General features: G+C 42.0%; 4 protein-coding genes across 5 annotated transcripts in view; all 4 read left to right on the top strand.

Annotated features, from left to right (window-relative positions):
• angpt1 (angiopoietin 1) overlaps positions 1 to 13,637 on the top strand; it is a 39,359-nt gene extending 25,722 nt beyond the window's left edge. For both annotated transcript variants that reach the window (XM_019873679.1, XM_019873680.1), the window contains exons 7-9: positions 4,252 to 4,418; positions 9,708 to 9,838; positions 12,166 to 13,637. In XM_019873679.1, the coding sequence (XP_019729238.1) occupies positions 4,252 to 4,418; positions 9,708 to 9,838; positions 12,166 to 12,329 (462 nt within the window). In that variant the 3' untranslated portion in view covers positions 12,330 to 13,637. The remainder of the gene's footprint in view (positions 1 to 4,251; positions 4,419 to 9,707; positions 9,839 to 12,165) is intronic.
• Positions 13,638 to 18,094: 4,457 nt separating this feature from the next.
• On the top strand, positions 18,095 to 20,258 carry abrab (actin binding Rho activating protein b). Its single transcript, XM_019873663.1, has 2 exons — positions 18,095 to 19,131; positions 19,637 to 20,258. Exons 1-2 carry the CDS (start codon positions 18,386 to 18,388, stop codon positions 20,118 to 20,120), a joined length of 1,230 nt encoding a protein of 409 aa, XP_019729222.1. The 5' UTR covers positions 18,095 to 18,385; the 3' UTR covers positions 20,121 to 20,258.
• A 1,188-nt stretch (positions 20,259 to 21,446) lies between these two features.
• Positions 21,447 to 22,860, top strand: LOC109518064 (zymogen granule membrane protein 16-like). The gene is made up of 3 exons (XM_019873677.1): positions 21,447 to 21,524; positions 21,621 to 21,753; positions 22,177 to 22,860. The coding sequence occupies exons 1-3, from the start codon at positions 21,473 to 21,475 to the stop codon at positions 22,502 to 22,504; spliced, it is 513 nt and encodes a 170-aa protein (XP_019729236.1). The 5' UTR covers positions 21,447 to 21,472; the 3' UTR covers positions 22,505 to 22,860.
• Positions 22,861 to 23,411: 551 nt separating this feature from the next.
• The window catches only part of LOC109518062 (zymogen granule membrane protein 16-like), a 21,709-nt gene continuing 21,504 nt past the window's right edge, over positions 23,412 to 23,616 (top strand). Inside the window, exon 1 of the mRNA XM_019873673.1 lies at positions 23,412 to 23,603. The gene's annotated coding sequence lies outside the window, so the exon portion shown is untranslated. The remainder of the gene's footprint in view (positions 23,604 to 23,616) is intronic.

The following is a 23,616-nucleotide window of genomic DNA, read 5'->3' as shown; positions in this document are numbered from 1 at the left end:
CACATAGAATAGAAGCTACAATAGTGGCTGTGGTTGCGTTATGCATCCACTAGATGGAGCTAACCTTATAGGAATACAATACATTGAAGCTTGATTTATATCAAGCTTTCACAACCGCTGCAGCTGTAACAAAGCGTTTTACAGAACATTTAAAATACTATGTCCAAGAAATCAATATATTGATCCGTATATAAGGCGCATCGGATTATAAGGCGGAAAATACGGTACGTTTAGGGTTAGGTTTAGTGTAATGGTGCAGTCAAGACGGTATGTGGCATGGGGACCTCACTGATTCTGTGCAGCGTATCACTGCCACTTATTGATTTATTGGCCGTTGTATTTCCAAACTACGGAAAGAAAAGACATTTATAAGAAATTGTTTGGTTTGAAAGCTGTGAGAAAGATTGATTGCGCGGTCGTTTTGTTTTTCAATCAGCTTTAAAAGTTTCATATGACATTTGTGCCAGGGTATTGCTTGGAGTCGTCTCTCCTTCGGTTGCTGTATGACAGCAATAACCTCTGTTCAGAATAACGGACCGCATGTTAGTCGATCTGGGGCCCCGTGTCAATCCCATCCTGCTCTGGTGTAATCCAACACGTTTCTCTTGTGTGTTTGGAGAAACAACTCCCAAGACCTGCTTTAGACCTACAGTACATCTCTATATTGAATTTGCAAGTGTACCTTCACTGAGAGAAAACATTAATAAGGATTTGATGGTATTTACGAACGTTAAAGCAAATATGTGGGCATAAGCGTGTTTCGAATAAAGATTGGAAGGTATACAAACAACAATTTTTTTTGTTGATGAAACAATGTTCTGTTTTCTTTATTTAGTGTAAGCGATTCTGCTTGGTTTGATGGTGACGATTTTATAACGCAGCATGATGTCAATCACCGTGACCTACTTTCACTTGGAAATGGTCAGACAAACACTTGGCAGACATATGATGCCTCCTCGGACCACATTGCGGTTATTTTCTTTTCGTTGACTGCCCGTGTCGAACTTTGATAGCGCTTAATCTGCTCGGGAAAATACTTTGTTGACATTTGGTAAATACTGTACGTATACAGATTCCACCCAAAACTCCAGAATGGACACAATAATTGTGCCGGGGTGTGGACCAAATCGATCTGGCTTGATCTTGATCCGAACTTTATCACTCGAGTTTCTGACCTGGCCCGTTTTGAGATGAGTCGCCTTCCCCAACCGTGAGCAGAACAGACCCTGACGGGAAGCATTAGCGGATAGCAAATGTCTGTTCCATTTAGTAGTTGTTGGCCTAGTAAATATGTAAACACAGACGCATACTATATCAAGCTTCCTGTCAAAAGTGTCATGCTGAAAATCCTTCCCGAAAGATGTGTCCTGGCATTTTGTGACTGCAAACAGAGATCGCAACGGCTTTGTAAAATGGAGAGTCAGGAGTTAAAAGTGTAAGTCTGGTCTTTATCAGAGTAGTAGCAGACCTTATCCTTGACACAACATGTTTTGTTACATGGAATTAGGACTTACTGGCCATTCTTCTCGTAAGTGAGTCGGTATGTTGTCAACTACAACATCATTTCGAAAATATCCCCCTTGCCTGCTAGACTGTATTATTCCGAGGCTTCGCTTCCTATTTGCGTACTATTTCCGGGAATTCTGCCCAGCAACACAACAGTATTCAGTTCATAAACAAACTACACAGTCCCCCTATTAGTAAACATCTTTGAATATAAATTTGTTTATACAACATATCTTTCCATTGGATCACTATATAAGTTGTTTCTATGGCCAACAGTTCTTTTTTTTTAAATGTTTTTACTACTCCTCCTCCTGCAGATCAATCTTTTCCACAGCTGTATAAATAAAGGAGTCTTTTTAAGCTAAATGACTTTCTTTGCGAAAAGGGGAGTCTCTCCGAGGTCTTAAAACTACTGCAAATGACTCGTTCTTATGCCGAGGTCATCAAATGTCACCCGTGAAATCGAACCGAAAATCTCATTGTGATTCCTCGACCGTAACGAGGGAAAAGCCATCGAAAGGTTCACTGCACCTTGTACCCATGTTGAGATGACAAATTAGGTCAGGTAAATAGAAAATGGATGGGTGGTTATTTCCTTTCAATGCCCTCTAAGCGTATTCCAGCAGCAAAAAATCCGTATAACACGCCATAAAATACTTCTTACATATAACATCCTGTTCCTGTGCCCTTCTAGTCCTCATTTTATAGCGAGTCTTTCCACTGTTGTCACACATGTTCCATATAAGCTCATTCACAACAACAAAAAAAGGTATGTCTCAGGAGACCTCTCCTGCAGCATGTTGTGTCTTTATTGCCTTCCGTCACTCACTCTCCTCTTCCCTCGCCCCTCACCCCAATGTGCTTCCATGCCCGACCTCCCTCCTTCTCGATGTCTTTCAGGCTGTTCCTGAAAAGTCACAGCGGGACGGCCGGCAGACAGAGCAGTCTGGTGATCCACGGAGCGGACTTCAGCACCAAGGACATGGACAATGACAACTGCATGTGCAAGTGCGCCCTCATGTTCACTGGCGGTGAATCCTTCCCCTTCTCAAACAGGAAATTATTGTGTGTAAATATGACAATTTTTTTTTTTTTTTTTTTTTTTTTTTTGGGTCCACCTCTGTTGCACTGCGCTTGGTGTTTGCAGGGGACCGTCATATGTTTGTCATCACGGAAGTCTCCATGCGTACTTAGATTGAAAGCGTTAAACATTTTCAATCTACGCTTTGGTCCGATCCTGACTTGCATTTATTATTGCTGGCCGTCAAACTTGGTGACTGTACTCTATAAGTCAGCGCTCTATACCCTCCAATAGCTGTCAGTTTATTATCAGATGGATTATATGTTTAGACTTGCCCCTGTAATGTGCTTTCAGTCTCGAGTTTAATTTCCCCTTCAGTCCTTTGGACTGATGTATAATTTACTTGTCAGTATGAAAAGGATCGCAATGACGTTTCGAGATGGTACTAGCGAGCGCAATACCAGACCAGATCATATTACTCAGACCCCCGTTCTAAAAAGAAAAAAAAAAGCAACTAAAAATGAAATATGTTGTCCGATAATGCTGTTAACATCTGGTTGAGGAAAAGTTGTAGCCGGCAACTTCGAATTCTGAGCTTGTAGATAAAGTCGGCGGACAACATACGCGAACGCTAAAACATTTGTGTCCACCACAGTCCCTAATCTTGGATTGCCACGGCAACATATTTGAGCGGCACCTCCAAGTCTGAAAATATTCCATTTTGAGACATTAACGGTGAAACAAGTAATACACACAACAACGACAAAAATTGAAAAATGACTTTGAAAAATAGTGACACATGTAGCAGCTAGCCGTCTATAACGTCATCTGCGACACCGGTGTCAACTCTCCGGTTCCCCCCTTCCTGAATGATTTGAGAAATCTCGATATCGCGTTGCCTTCAAAAAGTAAAATCACAAACATGCGAGTCAAAACATGTGCAAACCGAAGGCTTAAAGACCAATGAGAATTGAAACGGAACGCTTCCGGCACTGAACAGGTGCACAAAGGCTGCATTACGTTCCACGAGGGGGTACCATGAACCTTCGGTTGACATTCACAGTTCATTGTGCAACGTCACCCCCGCCCCCCTTCAACAGTTTGGACGTGACTGATGGTGTTTTATAGTGTTATTAGTTTTCACATTCTTGCTCTTCGTAGGCTTGTGCATAGGTTCAATGCACTCGTAGGAATTGTTATTCTTCGCAGTCAAGGTGGTGCGGCCACGAGTTGTAATTTTGTCAGTTGGGAGGTGAAGAGATGATCGACGCAAACCTTTTTTTTTTTTTTTTTTGGACATAATAAGGGAGTAAAGAGTAATGACGTCTGTCCAAATACTATACACAAATGGCAAGATGAACTTGGAATTTTTCTCTGGAGTGCAACGGTATTGACATGGACTCCGGTTCCCAACAGGAGACCAAGCTGATATTCACAAAGGAGTGAAATATATTGTATAGAAAGAAGAAGCTATAAAAAAGGGGGGCCCCGCTCACTTGCTCTTCCACCCACTCTGCAAGACATGCCTAAGCCGCCAAGAATGCACCATATTTACTTTCCCTCCTTCCCATTCCTCATCACCACACACGCTTAAAGCACAAACACAGACTTTACCTCCACCGCAGCCATCATCATCGTCAACCCCACTTCTCACTTTTGTCAAGAGCTGTAATGTCATTCCACTTCTTGCCAACGTTGCTGATGTTTGTCCGCCTCGATTTCAGGGTTTTGGAAGCACATCTGCGGAGCACTGGTTGGGGAACGAGTACATTTACCAGCTAACCAGCCAAAGGCAGTACGTTCTCCGCGTTGAACTGACAGACTGGGACGGACACCAAGCGTTCTCACTGTACGATCGCTTTCAAATTGGCAGCGAGAAACAGAACTACAGGTAATGATCACAGTACTCGACCCTTTTTTTTTTTTTCTGGCTTTTGTGCACCATTTCACCTGCGCCTCTCTCAAAATCCGACATTTGTTCTGGAAGGATTTTACAATGGAGCGCGCCGTCGATGTGGCAGAACGGATGACCCTGCCGACATTCCTGTATGCAAACACTTCTTAACATAACAAAAATATTTCATCCCATTCCATCCAGATTTTAATGTTGTAAGAACTTGGCTGCGGAGCTTGCGCTTTCTGGATGAAGAACGGGAGTTCAAGTGCTGTAAGATGCCTGTCTGACATCACAGGCACTCCGTTAAATGGTGCTGCCTTCAACTGACCCGCCTGTAAACTTTGAGCGCTCAATCCAAGGAGATGATTCAAATAGATGCATGCTGACTTAGACCGAGTGCTTCCCTTCCAAGGCATTTGAAACAGGGAGGCAGTTTTTATTATTTTTTTTGTTTGTTGTTTGATTGTTTCTGGAGAGTACGAACTTTGTTACAAGCTTTTGTCTTCGCTTATGTTACCGATGGAAAAGAATGAATCATGACAAAACAAAGATGGAAATGCTTTTCAAGTGGAGCGATCAGAAGATTAAATACTTTCGAGGGACAGGAAGATTCCCACTCATTTCAAGGGTTTTGATCCCGTTGTGCAATCCTGTGAAGAGCTCTTTTTGAATCCGGATTCAGTCCAACGAAAATGTATCACGGTGTTGTCCATGTAAATGTCCTTTGACAGGCATTTGGTGGTGTGGGGGCGGGGGGTGTCAAGAGTGTTTCTGTTTATTCTTAAGGGGGGGTTAGTGATAACAGATGGCAAACTGTGGCAGATGCTTGGGATTCTCAAATACGGAAAAACTGCGTCAAAGATGCCAATGTTCCAAGAAATCGCTGGCCTCGGCGAGACGCTCCGACATCTTCCCTTCTCAGGTTTTCACGGCTTTGCGGGTTCTGTCAGACGACGATTCCCCTTTGTTGTGAAAATTGGAAAAGCAGAGAGATTCTGAAACATAAAGACCTTCGCCTCAACTCTTTCATACGTTTCAGAGTGAAATATTGCTCTGAGTCTCCCAGTAGTGTGGGGCTATTTGCCTTGTTGCCATCATTAATCTGGAGAAATGTGTTGTTGGGACAGCGGTTCACCTCGCATGGCTCCGGTCTTGGGGACATGGAAAAACAACAAACAGACACAAAGATTAGGAAGGAAAATTAATCTGCTTTTTTTCCCCCTTATTTTTTAACTTTACTCAATGATAAGGATCTTGTTGAAATTACACCAGTACTTAACCATAACTTACTTTCCTTAGAATACATACACTATGAAACAAAATCTCTCCAACCCTGAACGGGATCCCTGAGAACCTGTAGATCAACTTTGTTTCGTTTTACATGGATATATTTCTCTACTTTTCCAGCTGGGGTGAGCAAATGAACGACTAGTTCAGCCTCCCTGGAATACAGCCTCATAGTTTGGGCTCCAGGTGATTTGCTGGTTTTTGCAAATGTGTTTGTTGCTAGGAAAAACCTTTTTTTGTTGGACATTCGCTCATTGCTTTTCTAAAACATTGGCCAACAAAAACCAGAAGGTGCCGCTACATGATGCGTTCTGGGACCTTTGTGTGTTTGAATGTCATAACTCACGATTGTGTCGATTGCTATTGATTGAAGGGGATAGTCGCGAGTAATCCAGTCTGCTTTTATATTGAGCCGAAGATTATTTTCGGCTGTGCTGCGTCAACAAGAGTCAGATGATTGATACCAATTGATGAGCGCAGAGAGAGAGACACACAGCAAAGAGAAATATGAACAGTCCAACAATAACCAAGCAAACTCAATACATTCCTGGTATTACCTGCCAAGAGAAGCTCGTGTTCTCACTACACATACTTACCATTACTTTTATAGTTTTTTTTTCCGCCCCTTCAACATGACTGTGTTTAATTACCGAGCTTCTTTTATTTGATTTGATTCGCCACGTTATCCTGCGTATATAAATACATGGGGGAGGTGAGGTTCTACGCTTTCCATCATAAGAGGTTGTCCTGACCAGTTGTTTGAAGATTTTATATCGTGCTCAGAACATTTTTTTAATGTGTTGTTTTGTCTGTTGGACAGCCCAAATTCCAAGTATTTTCAGTGTACTAGATTCTATGAAGTTCAGCGCTATTGTTCAAAGTGTATGGAAACCGCGACAGTAAAGTTACCTTACTTTCCGCACTATAAGACACTTCGGAATATAAGGCGCACCTTCAATGAATGGCCTATTTTAAAACTGTTTTCATATATAGGGTGCACCGCATTATAAGGCACATAGAATAGAAGCTGCAATAGTGGCTGTGGTTGCGTTATGCATCCACTAGATGGAGCTAACCTTATAGGAATACAATACATTGAAGCTTGATTTATATCAAGCTTTCACAACCGCTGCAGCTGTAACAAAGCGTTTTACAGAACATTTAAAATACTATGTCCAAGAAATCAATATATTGATCCGTATATAAGGCGCATCGGATTATAAGGCGGAAAATACGGTACGTTTAGGGTTAGGTTTAGTGTAATGGTGCAGTCAAGACGGTATGTGGCATGGGGACCTCACTGATTCTGTGCAGCGTATCACTGCCACTTATTGATTTATTGGCCGTTGTATTTCCAAACTACGGAAAGAAAAGACATTTATAAGAAATTGTTTGGTTTGAAAGCTGTGAGAAAGATTGATTGCGCGGTCGTTTTGTTTTTCAATCAGCTTTAAAAGTTTCATATGACATTTGTGCCGGGTATTGCTTGGAGTCGTCTCTCCTTCGGTTGCTGTATGACAGCAATAACCTCTGTTCAGAATAACGGACCGCATGTTAGTCGATCTGGGGCCCCGTGTCAATCCCATCCTGCTCTGGTGTAATCCAACACGTTTCTCTTGTGTGTTTGGAGAAACAACTCCCAAGACCTGCTTTAGACCTACAGTACATCTCTACATTGAATTTGCAAGTGTACCTTCACTGAGAGAAAACATTAATAAGGATTTGATGGTATTTACGAACGTTAAAGCAAATATGTGGGCATAAGCGTGTTTCGAATAAAGATTGGAAGGTATACAAACAACAATTTTTTTTGTTGATGAAACAATGTTCTGTTTTCTTTATTTAGTGTAAGCGATTCTGCTTGGTTTGATGGTGACGATTTTATAACGCAGCATGATGTCAATCACCGTGACCTACTTTCACTTGGAAATGGTCAGACAAACACTTGGCAGACATATGATGCCTCCTCGGACCACATTGCGGTTATTTTCTTTTCGTTGACTGCCCGTGTCGAACTTTGATAGCGCTTAATCTGCTCGGGAAAATACTTTGTTGACATTTGGTAAATACTGTACGTATACAGATTCCACCCAAAACTCCAGAATGGACACAATAATTGTGCCGGGGTGTGGACCAAATCGATCTGGCTTGATCTTGATCCGAACTTTATCACTCGAGTTTCTGACCTGGCCCGTTTTGAGATGAGTCGCCTTCCCCAACCGTGAGCAGAACAGACCCTGACGGGAAGCATTAGCGGATAGCAAATGTCTGTTCCATTTAGTAGTTGTTGGCCTAGTAAATATGTAAACACAGACGCATACTATATCAAGCTTCCTGTCAAAAGTGTCATGCTGAAAATCCTTCCCGAAAGATGTGTCCTGGCATTTTGTGACTGCAAACAGAGATCGCAACGGCTTTGTAAAATGGAGAGTCAGGAGTTAAAAGTGTAAGTCTGGTCTTTATCAGAGTAGTAGCAGACCTTATCCTTGACACAACATGTTTTGTTACATGGAATTAGGACTTACTGGCCATTCTTCTCGTAAGTGAGTCGGTATGTTGTCAACTACAACATCATTTCGAAAATATCCCCCTTGCCTGCTAGACTGTATTATTCCGAGGCTTCGCTTCCTATTTGCGTACTATTTCCGGGAATTCTGCCCAGCAACACAACAGTATTCAGTTCATAAACAAACTACACAGTCCCCCTATTAGTAAACATCTTTGAATATAAATTTGTTTATACAACATATCTTTCCATTGGATCACTATATAAGTTGTTTCTATGGCCAACAGTTCTTTTTTTTTAAATGTTTTTACTACTCCTCCTCCTGCAGATCAATCTTTTCCACAGCTGTATAAATAAAGGAGTCTTTTTAAGCTAAATGACTTTCTTTGCGAAAAGGGGAGTCTCTCCGAGGTCTTAAAACTACTGCAAATGACTCGTTCTTATGCCGAGGTCATCAAATGTCACCCGTGCAACGGCTTTGTAAAATGGAGAGTCAGGAGTTAAAAGTGTAAGTCTGGTCTTTATCAGAGTAGTAGCAGACCTTATCCTTGACACAACATGTTTTGTTACATGGAATTAGGACTTACTGGCCATTCTTCTCGTAAGTGAGTCGGTATGTTGTCAACTACAACATCATTTCGAAAATATCCCCCTTGCCTGCTAGACTGTATTATTCCGAGGCTTCGCTTCCTATTTGCGTACTATTTCCGGGAATTCTGCCCAGCAACACAACAGTATTCAGTTCATAAACAAACTACACGGTCCCCCCATTAGTAAACAACTTTGAATATAAATTTGTTTATACAACATGTCTTTCCATTGGATCACTATATAAGTTGTTTCTATGGCCAACAGTTCTTTTTTTTTTTTTTTTTTTTTAATGTTTTTACTACTACTCCTCCTGCAGATCAATCTTTTCCACAGCTGTTTAAATAAAGGAGTCTTTTTAAGCTAAATGACTTTCTTTGCGAAAAGGGGAGTCTCTCCGAGGTCTTAAAACTACTGCAAATGACTCGTTCTTGTTCCGCGGTCATCAAAAGTCACCCGTAAAATCGAACCGAAAATCTCATTGTGATTCCTCGACCGTAACGAGGGAAAAGCCATCGAAAGGTTCACTGCACCTTGTACCCATGTTGAGATGACAAATTAGGTCAGGTAAATAGAAAATGGATGGGTGGTTATTTCCTTTCAATGCCCTCTAAGCGTATTCCAGCAGCAAAAAATCCGTATAACACGCCATAAAATACTTCTTACATATAACATCCTGTTCCTGTGCCCTTCTAGTCCTCATTTTATAGCGAGTCTTTCCACTGTTGTCACACATGTTCCATATAAGCTCATTCACAACAACAAAAAAAGGTATGTCTCAGGAGACCTCTCCTGCAGCATGTTGTGTCTTTATTGCCTTCCGTCACTCACTCTCCTCTTCCCTCGCCCCTCACCCCAATGTGCTTCCATGCCCGACCTCCCTCCTTCTCGATGTCTTTCAGGCTGTTCCTGAAAAGTCACAGCGGGACGGCCGGCAGACAGAGCAGTCTGGTGATCCACGGAGCGGACTTCAGCACCAAGGACATGGACAATGACAACTGCATGTGCAAGTGCGCCCTCATGTTCACTGGCGGTGAGTGCAGTTGCGGCATTTTGAACTTGACGCAGAACTGTGGCCACCTCTCGCTATAAATCGGATTCATTGGAATCATTTTTTTCGGGGGTGGGGGGCGTCTTTCACACGCCGCAGACATTTCCCGGATGACTAAAAACTCAACGTTGCGGTATATTCTGTAATATCTATCCACACCTATTAAGCCCCATTCTGCATCCCCCACCCATTTGCACGGCGGTTGGAAAATTTTATTTTAAATCACACGGCTTGAAAGTGGAACCATGTGCATGACTAAAAACTCAATGTTGCGGTATATTCTGCAATATCTATCCACACCTATTAAGCCCCATTCTGCATCCCCCACCCATTTGCACGGCGGTTGGAAAATTCCCCCCATCGGAATCGCTACATGTCGTAGTGAATACAGGACAAAAAAGTATCAGCTGTTATCGAGTGGCATGCACGTTGCTCATGATGAAAAAGTGAACTTTGGCATCGCTGCGATGAGCACGAGGCACAAGGGCAGCTCATTCCCACTCATGGCTGACAAGCTTTGTGAAATGTCACAAGGCTAAAGTGGTGTTCAGGTCCGACACAGAAGGGGGAGTGTGTGACACATGCCATGCCTTGCATATGTTCTATATCGGACTGTATCAGCAAGAGAGCTTTCGCAAGCCACAGATGAAAGATGGGAATGTTGCATTTCTGATATATCCGATACGGTTTGCACGTCTTTCATATTCATCGTCCACTATCCTTGGAATTCTGACAATTGAATCTCTTTTTCTCTGAATGGCAAAAGGACATTCTGAATTTGGAATACGATTTTCCCATGTTGTCACTGGGCAGTGATCCCCAGTGTAGCTGGTGTATACAGTAAATACTTGAGCTTTAAATAGACCAAGGTTACCAAAAGATTTTAGCAACAGGTATTGGCCTGCGAATGACCCCAGTTGCAGTAACATTGAACACATAAGTAGACGCTCAATAGAGTCACAAGCATCGCCGCAAGGGAGACCCATGCTCTTTGGATATCAGCATTTCAGGTTAAAAAAAAAAAAATTAACATTTTAAAATTTATTTTATTTAGAATTTTATTTTATTTTGTTTTAAATGTTTAATTTATTTGAGCTACTCAATATCATCTGTGCCTTGCTCAGGGCAGAACTGGCCATTGGACGTAGCGGGCAGTTGCCCGGTGGGCTGGCGTCTTCAGGGGGCAATGGGAATAAAGTGTTTTTTTTTTTTTTTTTTTTTTTTTTTTTTTTTTGGTGGGTGTATAATTTATTGCCGTATTTTTCGGATTATACGTCGCTCCCGATTATAAGTCGCACCAGCCAAAAAAATGCATAATTGAGAAGGAAAAAACATAAGTCGCACTGTAGTATAAGTCGCATTTTGGGGGGAAATTTATTTGATAAAATCCAACACCAAGATGTTATCTTGAAAGGCAATTTAAAATACAAATAAAATAGAGAACAATAGGCAGAATAAGTGTACGTATACTAACGTTACATGACTGACATGCCTGGTAATGTCAGTAACGACGTAACATATTAAGAGTTATTCAGATAAATCTAGCATAAAGAACCACCTTCCTCTTCTTCGTCACTTACGTCAGACTCATCGTCGATTTATCAACACAGACCGAGAGCGCCCTCTTGTGGTTTAATGTGAAAATAACATGTGAAATGACATAATCATGTGTTAATTATTTCACACATGAATCGCTCCAGAGTATAAATCGCACCCCCGGCCAAACAACGTAAAAAACGACTTATAGTCCGGAAAATACGGTAATTCAGAAATATGTAAATCAGGAGTGACACCGACCAGGGAGAAGATCAAAAGCCCATCTCTAACAGAATGCTCTTTTTAATGAAACCATGACTGTGGATCGTAAAAGAAACAATGACGTCTCAGTAACAGAGAGGGTCGGGTAAGGTTAGCATCAGCATACCCGCACGCCTCCATGTGCTCGCGTGTTGGGCCGTGCCAACACATACATCTGCACTTCGAGTTCAGTCCAGCCCTGGCCTTGCTCAAAGGTACTTCGACGGTTACTACACAAGCATCTCTTCAACAGCTTGTTGCTATCCAAGCAAGACTTGAACTGTGACCCTCTGGCTCCAAAGTTCTTACAAATGAGATCTTAAATGGGATTTTCTGTTTATTCTAATTCATTGCCAACAATTGTACACATCTGGATCATGACCCTCTGGATCATGACATCAGAGATTCTCTTGTCCAGAATACACACAGCGAATTTGGATCGCATTGTTTGTGATTCGACTCCCTGCTATCACAGCTCATACTTCAACAATGTCTCGATGTTCTCATTTTAGGTTGGTGGTTTGATGCTTGCGGCCCATCCAACCTGAACGGCATGTACTTTGTGCAAGGACAGCACGTGGAGAAGAGAAACGGTATCAAGTGGCACTACTTTAAGGGCTCCAGCTATTCACTACGAGCCACGGCCATGATGATCCGCCCGCTTGAATTCTCCTAGTCGTCCAACCTCCGAATGGCTATTTAGCACATTTAACATTTAGCGGGACGCTTCCAGTTATGTCCTCATCTCATTTCACCTGCCGTGCTTCATAAACCTTTCCTCCCCAATGAACTAAGTTAACAGCCACGGGGAAGAAAAACAGAGGCAGGCCCAATTTATGCTCCTGACCAGATTAAACACACGTGTAATTATTTAAGGACACTATAATTCAAGTGTGTCGATCCCACACTGGGAAAGTGGGCGTGGTTTTTGAAACGCCGAAAAGAAGGATTTTTCTTGCGATTTATAAGAACGAGGACGTTCTGAACAGGACGCAGCGATGGATGGCAGAGCAGAAAAGACTCACAAACTGCAGGACAGAACTGATGTTTTTTTTTTTGCTCTGAGGACACCACCCACATAGTTGACCTTTTTGTACTCAATTGTTGCTCACACTAAAGTGCCTTAATTGTCGTCATTGCATTTTTATAAGTATTCATCTCGTATGATAATTGTATACAAATAGCCATCATCACGTGAATGTCCACTGCAGTGCCGCGTATTCTGAACCCATACGAAGGAGAAGCGTGCTCAGTTTTAAGGTGACCTTTATTTTATGAAACGATGATATTCAATGGCGAGGCTTAGCCGATTGTTTGTAGACTTGATGTGTTGTGGAGGAAGACATAAAGAATGCAAAAATATATATATATAATTCTAAGGGCTTATATTAAGCTGGTTGCCATGTTTGTGAAATGAATAGTCCGGTGGTGGTCATTACATTTGTCCTCTCTCATCATAACGTCAACTGAGAAAAACAAAAGTTCTTTTTTTTTTTTGGGGAGACATCAGCATGGACACTTAATCTGAATTCCGAGTTTCTGTTTCCCATTACTGCTGCTTGGGGTCGGATATGAGGCATGTAAATTCGTCGCTCCGGCAAATTATTCACATGAACGGACATTTCATCACATTCACCTTACAACAGGCGAATGTGTCAGCGTTCATGGAAAAGGAGCATGTCGGAAGAGACAAATGCGCATTTGGGGTGTCTGGAACTTGTAAAGCTACCACTGACATGTTCGAATAACATTTGGATCATTGAATGTGTTTGTATATAAATCAGCTTTCCAGAGGAAAGTTGTTTTTTTTTTTCTCTCTCTTCTCAGTCAGATTAACAAAATGAAGATAACACGAGAAGTGTGTCACTGATAACTGTGCTTTTACCTCATTAAACTGTAGATTTGCTGATTTATTTAAACATTTTTTATAACGTGGTCAGTGTTGTGTTGCTACCAAATAAAATGGGAGGCACTAAGATTAGAATCCTTGCTTGGACTGGACTTTTTAGATCACGTCAGTTGACACTTGAGGTTGATGTCGTTGTTCTTTTTTTTGTTTTTTGTTTTTTCCAGTCAAACCAGATGGCGCAAAGTTAGCTTCCTCGTTGTGCCGCATAATAGGGTTCAAATGTTTCAAGTACAGGATGGTGTCAATGACAGCTCGCCAAAGTGTCAAAAAAAATTGCTGTCAGGACTTGTAGTGGCTCTTCATAGTTGAGATTCCAGGGCCTAATCAGAGGTTAAACAAATTACAGTAGCCTGCAAACTACTATGTGCCCGTCAGCACCTGTACTGACCCAACACCCTCGGCGGAATGTGTTCAATAGTGGCTGAGGCAGGGGAGTGTCAAGAGGCTCCATAAAAGTTGGCAAAGAAGCATTTGGCCTTTGTTGGTGTCAGGAGACGGCGCTGCTTCTCAACTTTCCCCTCCATATGTGCAGCCTGGCCAGTTACAGCCTCATTTGATTTGTGTACCGTATTTTCCGTACTATGAGGCGCTTCGGAGTAGAAGGCGCACCGTCAATGAATGGCCAATTTTAAATTTTCATATATAGGGCGCACCGCTTTATAAGGCGCATCGAATAGAAGCGACAATAGTGGCTGCGGTTGCGTGATGCATCCACTAGATGGAGCTACGCTAACGGGAATACAATACAGCTTTATTTACATCGCGCTTTCACAACCGCTGCAGCTCTAACAAAGCGCTTTACAGAACATTTCAAATACTACATCCAAGAAATCCGAATATTGATCCATATATAAGGCGCATCGGATTATAAGGCGCACTGTCGGCTTTTGAGAAAATTGACCTAGACAATAGATAATGAGTTGTTGATTTCGCTGAGGAGGATTAATCCCCCCCCACTGTGATTTTGGATCTCCTTACATTGTGCCTATTCAAGTGTGAGCTGAGCTTGTGCTGAAGCTCAACCAACAGAGTAGCTCGCCACGAACGTCCTCCCGGATGTTCTGAACCTTTTACATGCGCCAATAATGACAGCCTGTAACCTGATAACATGAGAAACTGTCCACTGTATAACCGCTGTCCCTCAAAGGGTTAAACCTTTACATCTGTACTTTCCTCGTCCACACTGTTTTGTTATTGTGCTCAAACAAAAACACTCACTTCGCTGGAGGGATCGTCAGCAAATCAATCGGCAGTAAACCTTGAACCCACAAAGACCTTTGTCTGCCTATAAATATAGCATCATCGCCTGGGAAAGATGTTGACTTGGGCCATGGTCAGCAGTTTAAATGTTAGATATACTTGGACCGGATTACACGAGTCACCCGGGCAACTGGGCCAACGTTTGTTGAATACCAATTCCCATTGGCCTTTGACTGCACTGTGTCATTAATGATCATTAGTGGACGTGACTATTCCTCCGCACAAAAAAACCAAAAAAATTCTAACCGTAAAACTGAAGACGCACTCTCGTTTCCTGACACGAACACGAAGTCACAGCAGTGCACAGATGATGCCTTTCAGGATAGCAAACGAAAGCTGCGGAACTCTCAGTCGTACTCGAAACCATTTAAGCGGTTATCAGTGACACGGGGAAAGATTTCGAACGTTAAACAGCACTATTCGTAGCGTCGACAACTGTAAACACTTGCCACTCTAAAATGCTTTTGTTTTATCATATTCCTTCCTCTTCGGCTTCCACCCTCTTCATAGTGTAAAACACAGTCACGGAGGCTGTCATATAAATCTAAACCAGGAACTTTTAACTTTCCCTCGATGCCTAATGAGTCCATCTGTTTTCAGTAATGCTCTCTTGTCTTCTCGTTGGACTCTTAACGGGTGACCGCGAACCCTCCCGCCCTCTTTTGTCGGTCCTCTCTGATCCATATTTTGGACTCAATTCAATTTGTCCAACAACCTAATCCTTCTTTTTGGAGGATCAAAAACAATAACGCATCACTTCTTGGTAAGTAGAGCTGTGTTTTTATTCTGACTTCCCCCTCAGTAAAATTACAACTCACTGTACTTGCCTCGAAGGCAGCATAGCCACAGCATTAAATCCTAACTGTACAGCAACAACACCAAAAAGTGAAAGAAGTACTTCCGCCTCGTCATATACAATGCCTCCTTCGGCCAAATGAAAATAATTATGATTAACAAGGTGACAGAGGTGTGCTCACAAGGGATGCTCACAGATTCATATATACCACGACGATGAATACCGTACGGACTACAGCAACATAGCCTTGCCAAACAAAACAATCTGGAAACAATTAAGCAGTGTAAACTGGAGTCCAGCGACAAGAGTACAGATGTTGATGTCCACCAAGGAGGACAGGTGCATTGTGTCAAGAATTGAACTGCCTTCGACCACCCAGTCCATTTGACCTGAATAACCCGCATATAAAATGCACACGTGTACACTTTGTGCACAGATACAAGAATGATTTTTTTTTCAAATGTCTCCTAAAATTATAGCTATATGGGGGATGAAACATAAAAGAACTGTTTAATTTTTCAGTACTTTTTGCACTTTCAAGATTAAGTTAAAGTTACATAAGTTGTTTTTATTGTCACCACACGTGCACAAAAGTACATGGCAACGAGATTGGCTTCCTGTTCGCCAACAAGGAAATGAGCAGCAAAATTCACAACAGGTGTTTGATTCATGAAAGGACCAAGAAAATTCCATGGGTGTCCATCGCTATGCCTTTCTGTGACTCCTTCTTTTGTCTCTCTGTATCCGTATCAGACACTCTCTTATCATCCGGTTGTCTCAGTTTGCCTTTCAGCTCCTTTTCAAAAATGTATGTTCATTCTGAAATTTCACCCAAAAGCTGAATTTCTTTCACTTTTTGTCTGAAGAGAATCGTCCAAAAAAAAAAAAAACCTAACTCAAAAGGCAAACTGCTCGCATAATGGCATTACAGTGACCTCTGGTGGCGACATGTCATACTCACAATGCTCAGTCTCTGAAAATGTGATGCAGTTCACCTAAAATGGGATGAAATAATTGGTCTGTTTTATCATTTATGTTTCCGTATGAATACCATCCACTAAACGATAGAAATACTTGGCACCGCGTACAGGAAACACGCTTCAAAAGTGAAAAACTGACGTCATTATTTCCACTCCAACCAACGCTTTTCTTGCCATACGAGATGTAATCTATACGTCCTTAACATAGTTGTGTCTGAAATGTTTGGAGGAAACACTGAAGAGAAATGTTTAAAAAAAAAAAAAGATGCTGTCATTGCTTCATTGTACTCATTCGAATATATTCCAAAATGTGTTTATTAAAAAAGAAAGAAAGAACCCAGACAACAATATTAAAAGCATGTTATACTCGATGACTGATACCAGTCGTTAACATATTATTTTTCAATTACACGCTTGTAAATTTAATTCAAGACTGCACTAGTGGATTGTTGTTGACTTGTTGAATGTTAACTGTCGTAGTGATTATTTTTCAATTACACGCTTGTAAATTTAATTCACGACAGCACTGGATTGTTGTTGACTTGTTGAATGTTAAATGTCGTAGTTATTATCTGCTCACTTTTGTCACTTTCTGTTGCGAACCGAGTTTATATCGCAGTGAATGTATCAAAATGACAAAACAGGTAATCATATGAGTATTTCTGGATCAATAATAAAATAGAATAATTTTAAATCTACGTGTATTATTATAACTGCGTTTTTTTCTGTCGAACTTGATGGTACTGTAAACTAATCGGTTTTGTTCGTGACGTGTACGAATAAAGAAGTTAGATAAGCGGGATGGAATGCGAAACGGAAACCTGCATTACTGGATGGAAAGTACCACAAAGACAGGGCAGGTGGATTACAATTGTGCTGGAAAAAAAACAACACTTTGTGGTTCTATTTTGTGATGTTTGTGATAAGCACCGTGCATCAGATAAAACGTTGTAGCGCAAATTTGGAATTTGATGAGCTTTGCTTGTTCAATGCCCGGTGAGTCACGCTCATCCTCTGTGACAGACAGCCAACAGCTGCAACTGTTCATTCGTCTGCGCCAGTCTCTATTTATAAGTCTCCAGGAGGAAAAAAAAAACATTTGAAATCCACCTGCAATATAATCTCACGAAAATGAACATCATACTCCAAAAAAAAAAAAAAAAAAAGTCAAAGACTACGTTCTTGCAGCGCACGCAGTCTTCAAATCTGTTTCCTGTTGCATCGGTGCGTGTTTGTTCCCAGCTCTCTTGAATTGCGATCTAAGCCGCATTTGCAAGATGAAACCGTTTTCGTGCGTCAGCAGGGGGTCCACGTCTGCTTTGCCTCCCCGCTTTCTTTTTCTGGGCAAGAGTTACCTCGCGGTCTTTTCCATCATCGCTGCATCTCTTAAACTTTACTTATGGGTGCTCCCTATGCGATCTCAAATTCTCACATCTTTACTGTTTCAGTGTCACGATCAAAATACACGTGCCGATTACTTCCGCTTTTATGGATGTTATGTATGCTTCAAATAGCCTCAAGACTGGTCTGCATTCACCAGTGCCCCATTTCAATGTTGACATCGGGTAAGATGTCCAAATGATGAAATTTGACTCTGTCGGAGTGACCAGGGTCGGGCAAAGGTGCCGGGAAAGAAACCATTGGAAAGCTTGACTGCAGAGATAGCGCCGCAACTGGAAAGGGGAAGCAGCGGAGTGTTTCCAAGGAAGACAATATTGATATAACCTTACAGCTCAGTTAGGGGGAATATTTGTGCCTCCAATTTGTTTTCACAACGTGTGTCAGTGATGTGGAACCAACAAATCTCTCTATGGAAAGCGTCCGCCAACAAGAACGTCAAGAAGCTCCGGGCCATCAGCAAAGTGTGTGGCCTGGCAAAAAGCTGGCAGCAGTGGATAACGGAGAACGAGAGGAAGCAGGCCGCCGAGCCTTGCGGATGGTCTCCATGGCCCGGAGACTCATCAGAGGAACCCCAAAAGTCTTGCGTCGCTACGAAATTCATTCCCAGCCAGAAGACGGAGGATTCTCCGCATCCCGTGGTTGCCCTTGAAACAGTATCTGACGCTCTGAATTTGCCTCAAGATAGAACGAAGATTAAAGATGCAAACAACTCGGCGCTACCGAGGATTTCAACGTCCATCGAGATGAAGCTGGTGATGAAGAATGTTCGCAGTGGGCCGCAAGACAGAAGAGCAGGAGTTAAACTACTGGCAAAGTGTCTTGAGAAAAGCGGATCGGGTGAGGGCGCAGACAGGTTGCTAGAAACACAAAGCTCTCCCCCTTCACACAGAAAGCGTTCCAATGTGCTCTTATTGCTGACTCAAACTGGGATACCGGTGGAAAATGAGCAGAAGCCTGGAAAAGTTGGCCCGATAGAGAAACAGATTCTTGGTGCTGATCCAAAGGAGGATCGTGGACTTCCTCGATTAGAAACGGAAACAGTAAACATCGATGACGACGCATCCAGAAGTAAGTCAACGAAAATCTGTGACGACGAGTCATCGGTGAAAATCGAAAAGCCTCAAATCCTCACGTGAGTAAAAGATTTTTGCAGACCTTTTGTTAGTCGAGACGTTACGAGACGTGAACACCGATGTCTGATTCAAATTATGTTCTGATGTATGTAAATTAGGTTCTTGACTTTGTACTAAAATAATGAGCGTGCATTTTGTCCGCGCACTGTGATTCATATTCTTAATCGCTTGCGAAACCAATTTTCTGACACTCGCCCACTTAAGAATTTTGTGGCAGAATCCCACACGCCGGGAATGTGTCGTGGAGGCGTCACGATAGTGCCAAAATCTTCTCAACAAACTCAAAACTAATAAAAAGGTCGACCATTGGATCAATTTGATACTCCCAAGGAGCCCCCAAACCGCAAATGTTGTTTCCTTTCTCGACTAACAATCGGGCCTTTTCACGTCTGTTTTTACCATTTAACGCAAAGTATAAATACGAACACGCCGGTAGAAATAAGAAGAGTCTGGTTTCGTGGTTTAGTTTAGCTTGTCATCTTGTCATCGAAACATCCTTTTCAGGTCCGGTAAGGAAGCTGCGGATGCCAATAAGATCAACGCTCTCTCCAAGAAATACAGCTCGGTTCGAAATCTCAAGAGCCGCTGGCAAAACTGGGCCTCGGAACACACGGATAACCAGAAAGTCAACCCCTTCAGTGAATACTTTGACTACGATTACTCCATGTCACTCCGCCTCCAAAAAGGTCAAGACGGTTACGGGCGCCCCAAGGAGGGCACCAAAACAGCGGAGAGAGCTAAACGAGCCGAGAAACACATCCACGGAGAGATCGCCGATATGTGTTACATCATCAGAACGATGGCCCATCCGGATCAAGACGGGAAGACGCGAGTGACGTTTGGAGAGCTGTTTGACAGATACGTCCGTATCTCTGATAAGGTGGTGGGGATTCTAATGAGAGCCCGGAAACACGGGAAAGTCCACTTTGAGGGGGAAATGCTGTGGCAAGGACAGGACGATGGAGTGATCATCACTCTTCTGGTGTGATCGCACACCGATTCTGGAATGTATCACAATCACGAAGCTGTCGTAAAATTACAGAGCAGTCTCTCCGCCGGTCGATTTGGAAAACGTTTCGTTGTGGTGCTAACTCGTGGCTTTTAAAAATGCAGCCCCAAAAAACATGCTAGCTCTATTTGTTTTAGTGCTGTAAACAATAAAATGCAAGGAAAGCTCATTTTCACATTACCAAAACGTATATTTTATTGAATTGACAGGCTTAAATTTTTTTTAATCGGTTTACTGTATTGCCTTTTTTTTTTAAATCGTGTATTAGCAACTTGTCACCGTAGCACCATTTCGAACTTACAGTACATGTTTGCACATTAGCCTCCCATCAGTATTGCGAAGTTCTAACCATTATTTTGTAACACAAAGTGCCTCCGCAACAATTACAGCAACACGTGACAGTAAAAGCTAAAATGATCGTCACTTGAAGATTACAAGACCCATTTTTTCCAGGTTGAGGACCCCCGTAATGCCCTCGGGCCCCTTAAGGCTTCGTCAGCTGTTTTATGGAACTGACCGGTGATCAATCATTGTGGTCTGTGTCAGTAAACGCATTCAAAATAATCATACTAAAAATTAAATGTACATGAGTGGGGAGCATGGATGCTATCGGTTAGCTAACCACAAAACAATCCACGCACACTTTGCGATTGGTACTGGCACCTTTAGCCAAATTACTGCAATGGAAAAAAATAGAAATCGCAAATCCCCCCCCGAACATGTTCGTATCTGGAAACGACATTTGGAGGTGCATTCTTTTCTAATTAAAGCATGAACAATATGGCGTGATTGTCAAGGAGAATGCTAATTGGCCTGGCCACTACGGCTGTACATTAGATCGATCCAAAGTCAACAAGGTTAAAAATGAATCAACGTCGTGACGTCATAAAGTATTTCAAACACATGTCAGTCACACACAAAATGCGGACAGGGCAGGTTCCACATGTCAAAGAGATCAACGGATATGTTTTCATACCTGAAACATTTTTTGAAAGGCTTTAAGTCCTCCTCCATCAATCTGAAGGAACTGCACGCACAAAAGTGCCAGTATAAATTGAAACCAAGATTAACTACTATTCACAGTTTAGCCTGACAGATTATTGCTGAAACTTCCTTGTAGGGGAATCCTGACTTCAACTGAAGGATTAATGAAAAAAAAAAGGGTTTTCTTAATTCAGCATTCCTTGATGCAATGAATTTTATATAGTTCCTTTGTCAAAGGTATCTTCCGATCACAAAGAAAATCGTCCGATAAGTAGCAGGTAAGGCTCTCTTTCGCTTATCTCATCTTAATAATTCAATATTTTCAACCAATTTTCTCTTTCCACAGAATGATTTTAACGGTCGTTTTTGCGCTCCTCTCAATCACTGCTTTGGCTGACGGTATATTTGCATTTTCACTTGTTGCCTTACCTAGAGTGGTCACAAATCTACCGAATGTTTTTTAATACAGAGTTTTTGTGTGTACCCCCCACCCAGAATGGCCCGGCCACTCGTATTACTCAATCTCCCCACAGGTCGGCTCAGGACAAGGCACCTCGTATTCGGTCACCGGCAGTGGGCGGATTACCGGTGTCCGAGTGTGGGAGGCCAACAACAACTACATTTATGGGTGAATAACTTCATCATCCGCCATAACATAATCAGTGGTAAATAGTAAATGTCATCACAGTACTTTGTAAAAACTAGCAGTTCTAGTTTTAGTTCACTTGGTGGCGTTGTTTCCGCCAATTTCATACTCCATAACTATGAGAGCCCAACCTTCCAAACGGACGACTTTTTTTCTCTCTCCGCTTTTATTTGAAAAATGTGGCAAATGAATTTTGCCATCATTTGTTTTTAGCACGGCCTGAACAATTAACATTTTAAGAATTGGTTTGCCGTCGTCTTTCTTTATTTTGTCCATGTAGAGAATTGAATTGGTAACCCCGCCCCGAAAAAGACAATCTATGCAGAAATGCTTAACATAAAAATATTCGATTAATTCAATCGATATATTCCTCCTCTTCAAATTTGCTTATTTTATCTTCATCAGCTTCCAACTTCGCTATGGCTACCAATGGACCGATGTGACGGGCCGGGAGTGGGGCCAAATGCAGGAAATTGAGTTGTTTGACAATGAGGCCATCGTGCAGATCTCTGGAAAATATGCACACTACATCCAGTCTCTGGTGTTCACTACTAACTTGGGCCGTTCCCTCTACGCGGGTCGGCCTACGGGGCACTCGTTCAACATGTACCCGAACAACGAGAAGGCTGAACTCCGCTTCATCAGCGGCCGGTTCCACGGTGCCATCACCTCCTTTGGGGCACACTGGGGTGTTGTTTCTGAACCTTATCAAGCACCAAGAAAATACTATTAAAGAGCCCCATCATCTGCATTGGGCGTACACTGGGAAAAAATTGGTGTGTTGAATTTACTCAATGTCATTTTGTCAAGTGGTTGCATAAAATCAAATCATTTGCAATTTTTCAAGTAGATATATAGTCCACTTCAAAATGTATCTGGATCCAGATGATTTTATTTCATCCAACCACTTGATGAACTAGAATTGAGTAAAGTCAACCCAAATTTTTTTTTTCTCCGTGTATTTTAACAATCAAGAAAAAGTTCACTGCTTGCCTGATGTTTAATCATTTTGCACCTCCATTAAATCTATGTCCTGAGCGAACTTGCGCAGTGGTTATCATGTGATTAAAGACCAATTTGTCAACCTCATTTTCTCAAAGCTTTTTCCTCTCCAGGCTACCTTTGTCATTTTTGTCATCATTTTGTTGTTTTTGCAGGCTGCTTCGAAGGCCAATAAATTGCCATTAACCCTTTCACGCACCCTGTAACCCGATAACATGATAAACTGTCCACTGTAGTAACCGCTGTCCCTGAAAGGGTTCAACATTTATCAATCCCAAGACTGAAAAACTTGTATGTAAGCCTTTTTTTTTTTCAACTAATAAAGTATGTGGGCTGCCATTCATCTTACAAAAAAAAATAGCAAACGCTCACAAAATACAACGATGAACAAGCTAACCGAGCGAGCCAATGCCGGGTTGAGGATTTGAGCTAGCTTGTTGACATAGCGCGATCGTCAACGAAGCTAAAACTGACTGAATGTGTCGATACTGTCATGTCGTATCGAAAAAGACACGACAAAGCCACATGAAAATTACAGGCAGGGCAGGTTCTACATGTACAACAGCTGATGAAGAGTTAAAACACACCTGCCACGTTATTTTTTTTTTTGTTTTTCAAGCCGTAAGGACCTCCTCCAACCTTTTGCGACTTAACACCAACTTGAAGGAAGTGCCAGTGCAAAAGATTTCTCCTGTATATAAACAGCCAAAATGAATTGGGTTTCATTTTAACCCGATGGACTAATGCTGGGATTGCTTTACCGGGAATACGCGTGTAATCTGTAAGATTGATTTAAACCTTTTTTTTCTGCATTCCTGTAAAAACATAAAATATGGTTTTATG

This window comes from Hippocampus comes, unplaced genomic scaffold (assembly GCF_001891065.2).
Source record: "Hippocampus comes isolate QL1 unplaced genomic scaffold, H_comes_QL1_v1.1 scaffold585, whole genome shotgun sequence".
NCBI classification, from domain to species: domain Eukaryota; kingdom Metazoa; phylum Chordata; class Actinopteri; order Syngnathiformes; family Syngnathidae; genus Hippocampus; species Hippocampus comes.
This window is presented reverse-complemented; position numbering and strand designations above follow the sequence as displayed.

Coding starts and splice junctions, on each gene's coding strand:
- LOC109518064 (XM_019873677.1), top strand. CDS start 21,473: ATGATTTTAACGGTCGTTTTTGCGCTCCTCTCAATCACTGCTTTGGCT. Junction 21,525..21,620: donor AATCACTGCTTTGGCTGACG/GTATATTTGCAT, acceptor CCCCCCACCCAG/AATGGCCCGGCCACTCGTAT. Junction 21,754..22,176: donor AACAACAACTACATTTATGG/GTGAATAACTTC, acceptor TATCTTCATCAG/CTTCCAACTTCGCTATGGCT.
- abrab (XM_019873663.1), top strand. CDS start 18,386: ATGTGGAACCAACAAATCTCTCTATGGAAAGCGTCCGCCAACAAGAAC. Junction 19,132..19,636: donor GAAAAGCCTCAAATCCTCAC/GTGAGTAAAAGA, acceptor CATCCTTTTCAG/GTCCGGTAAGGAAGCTGCGG.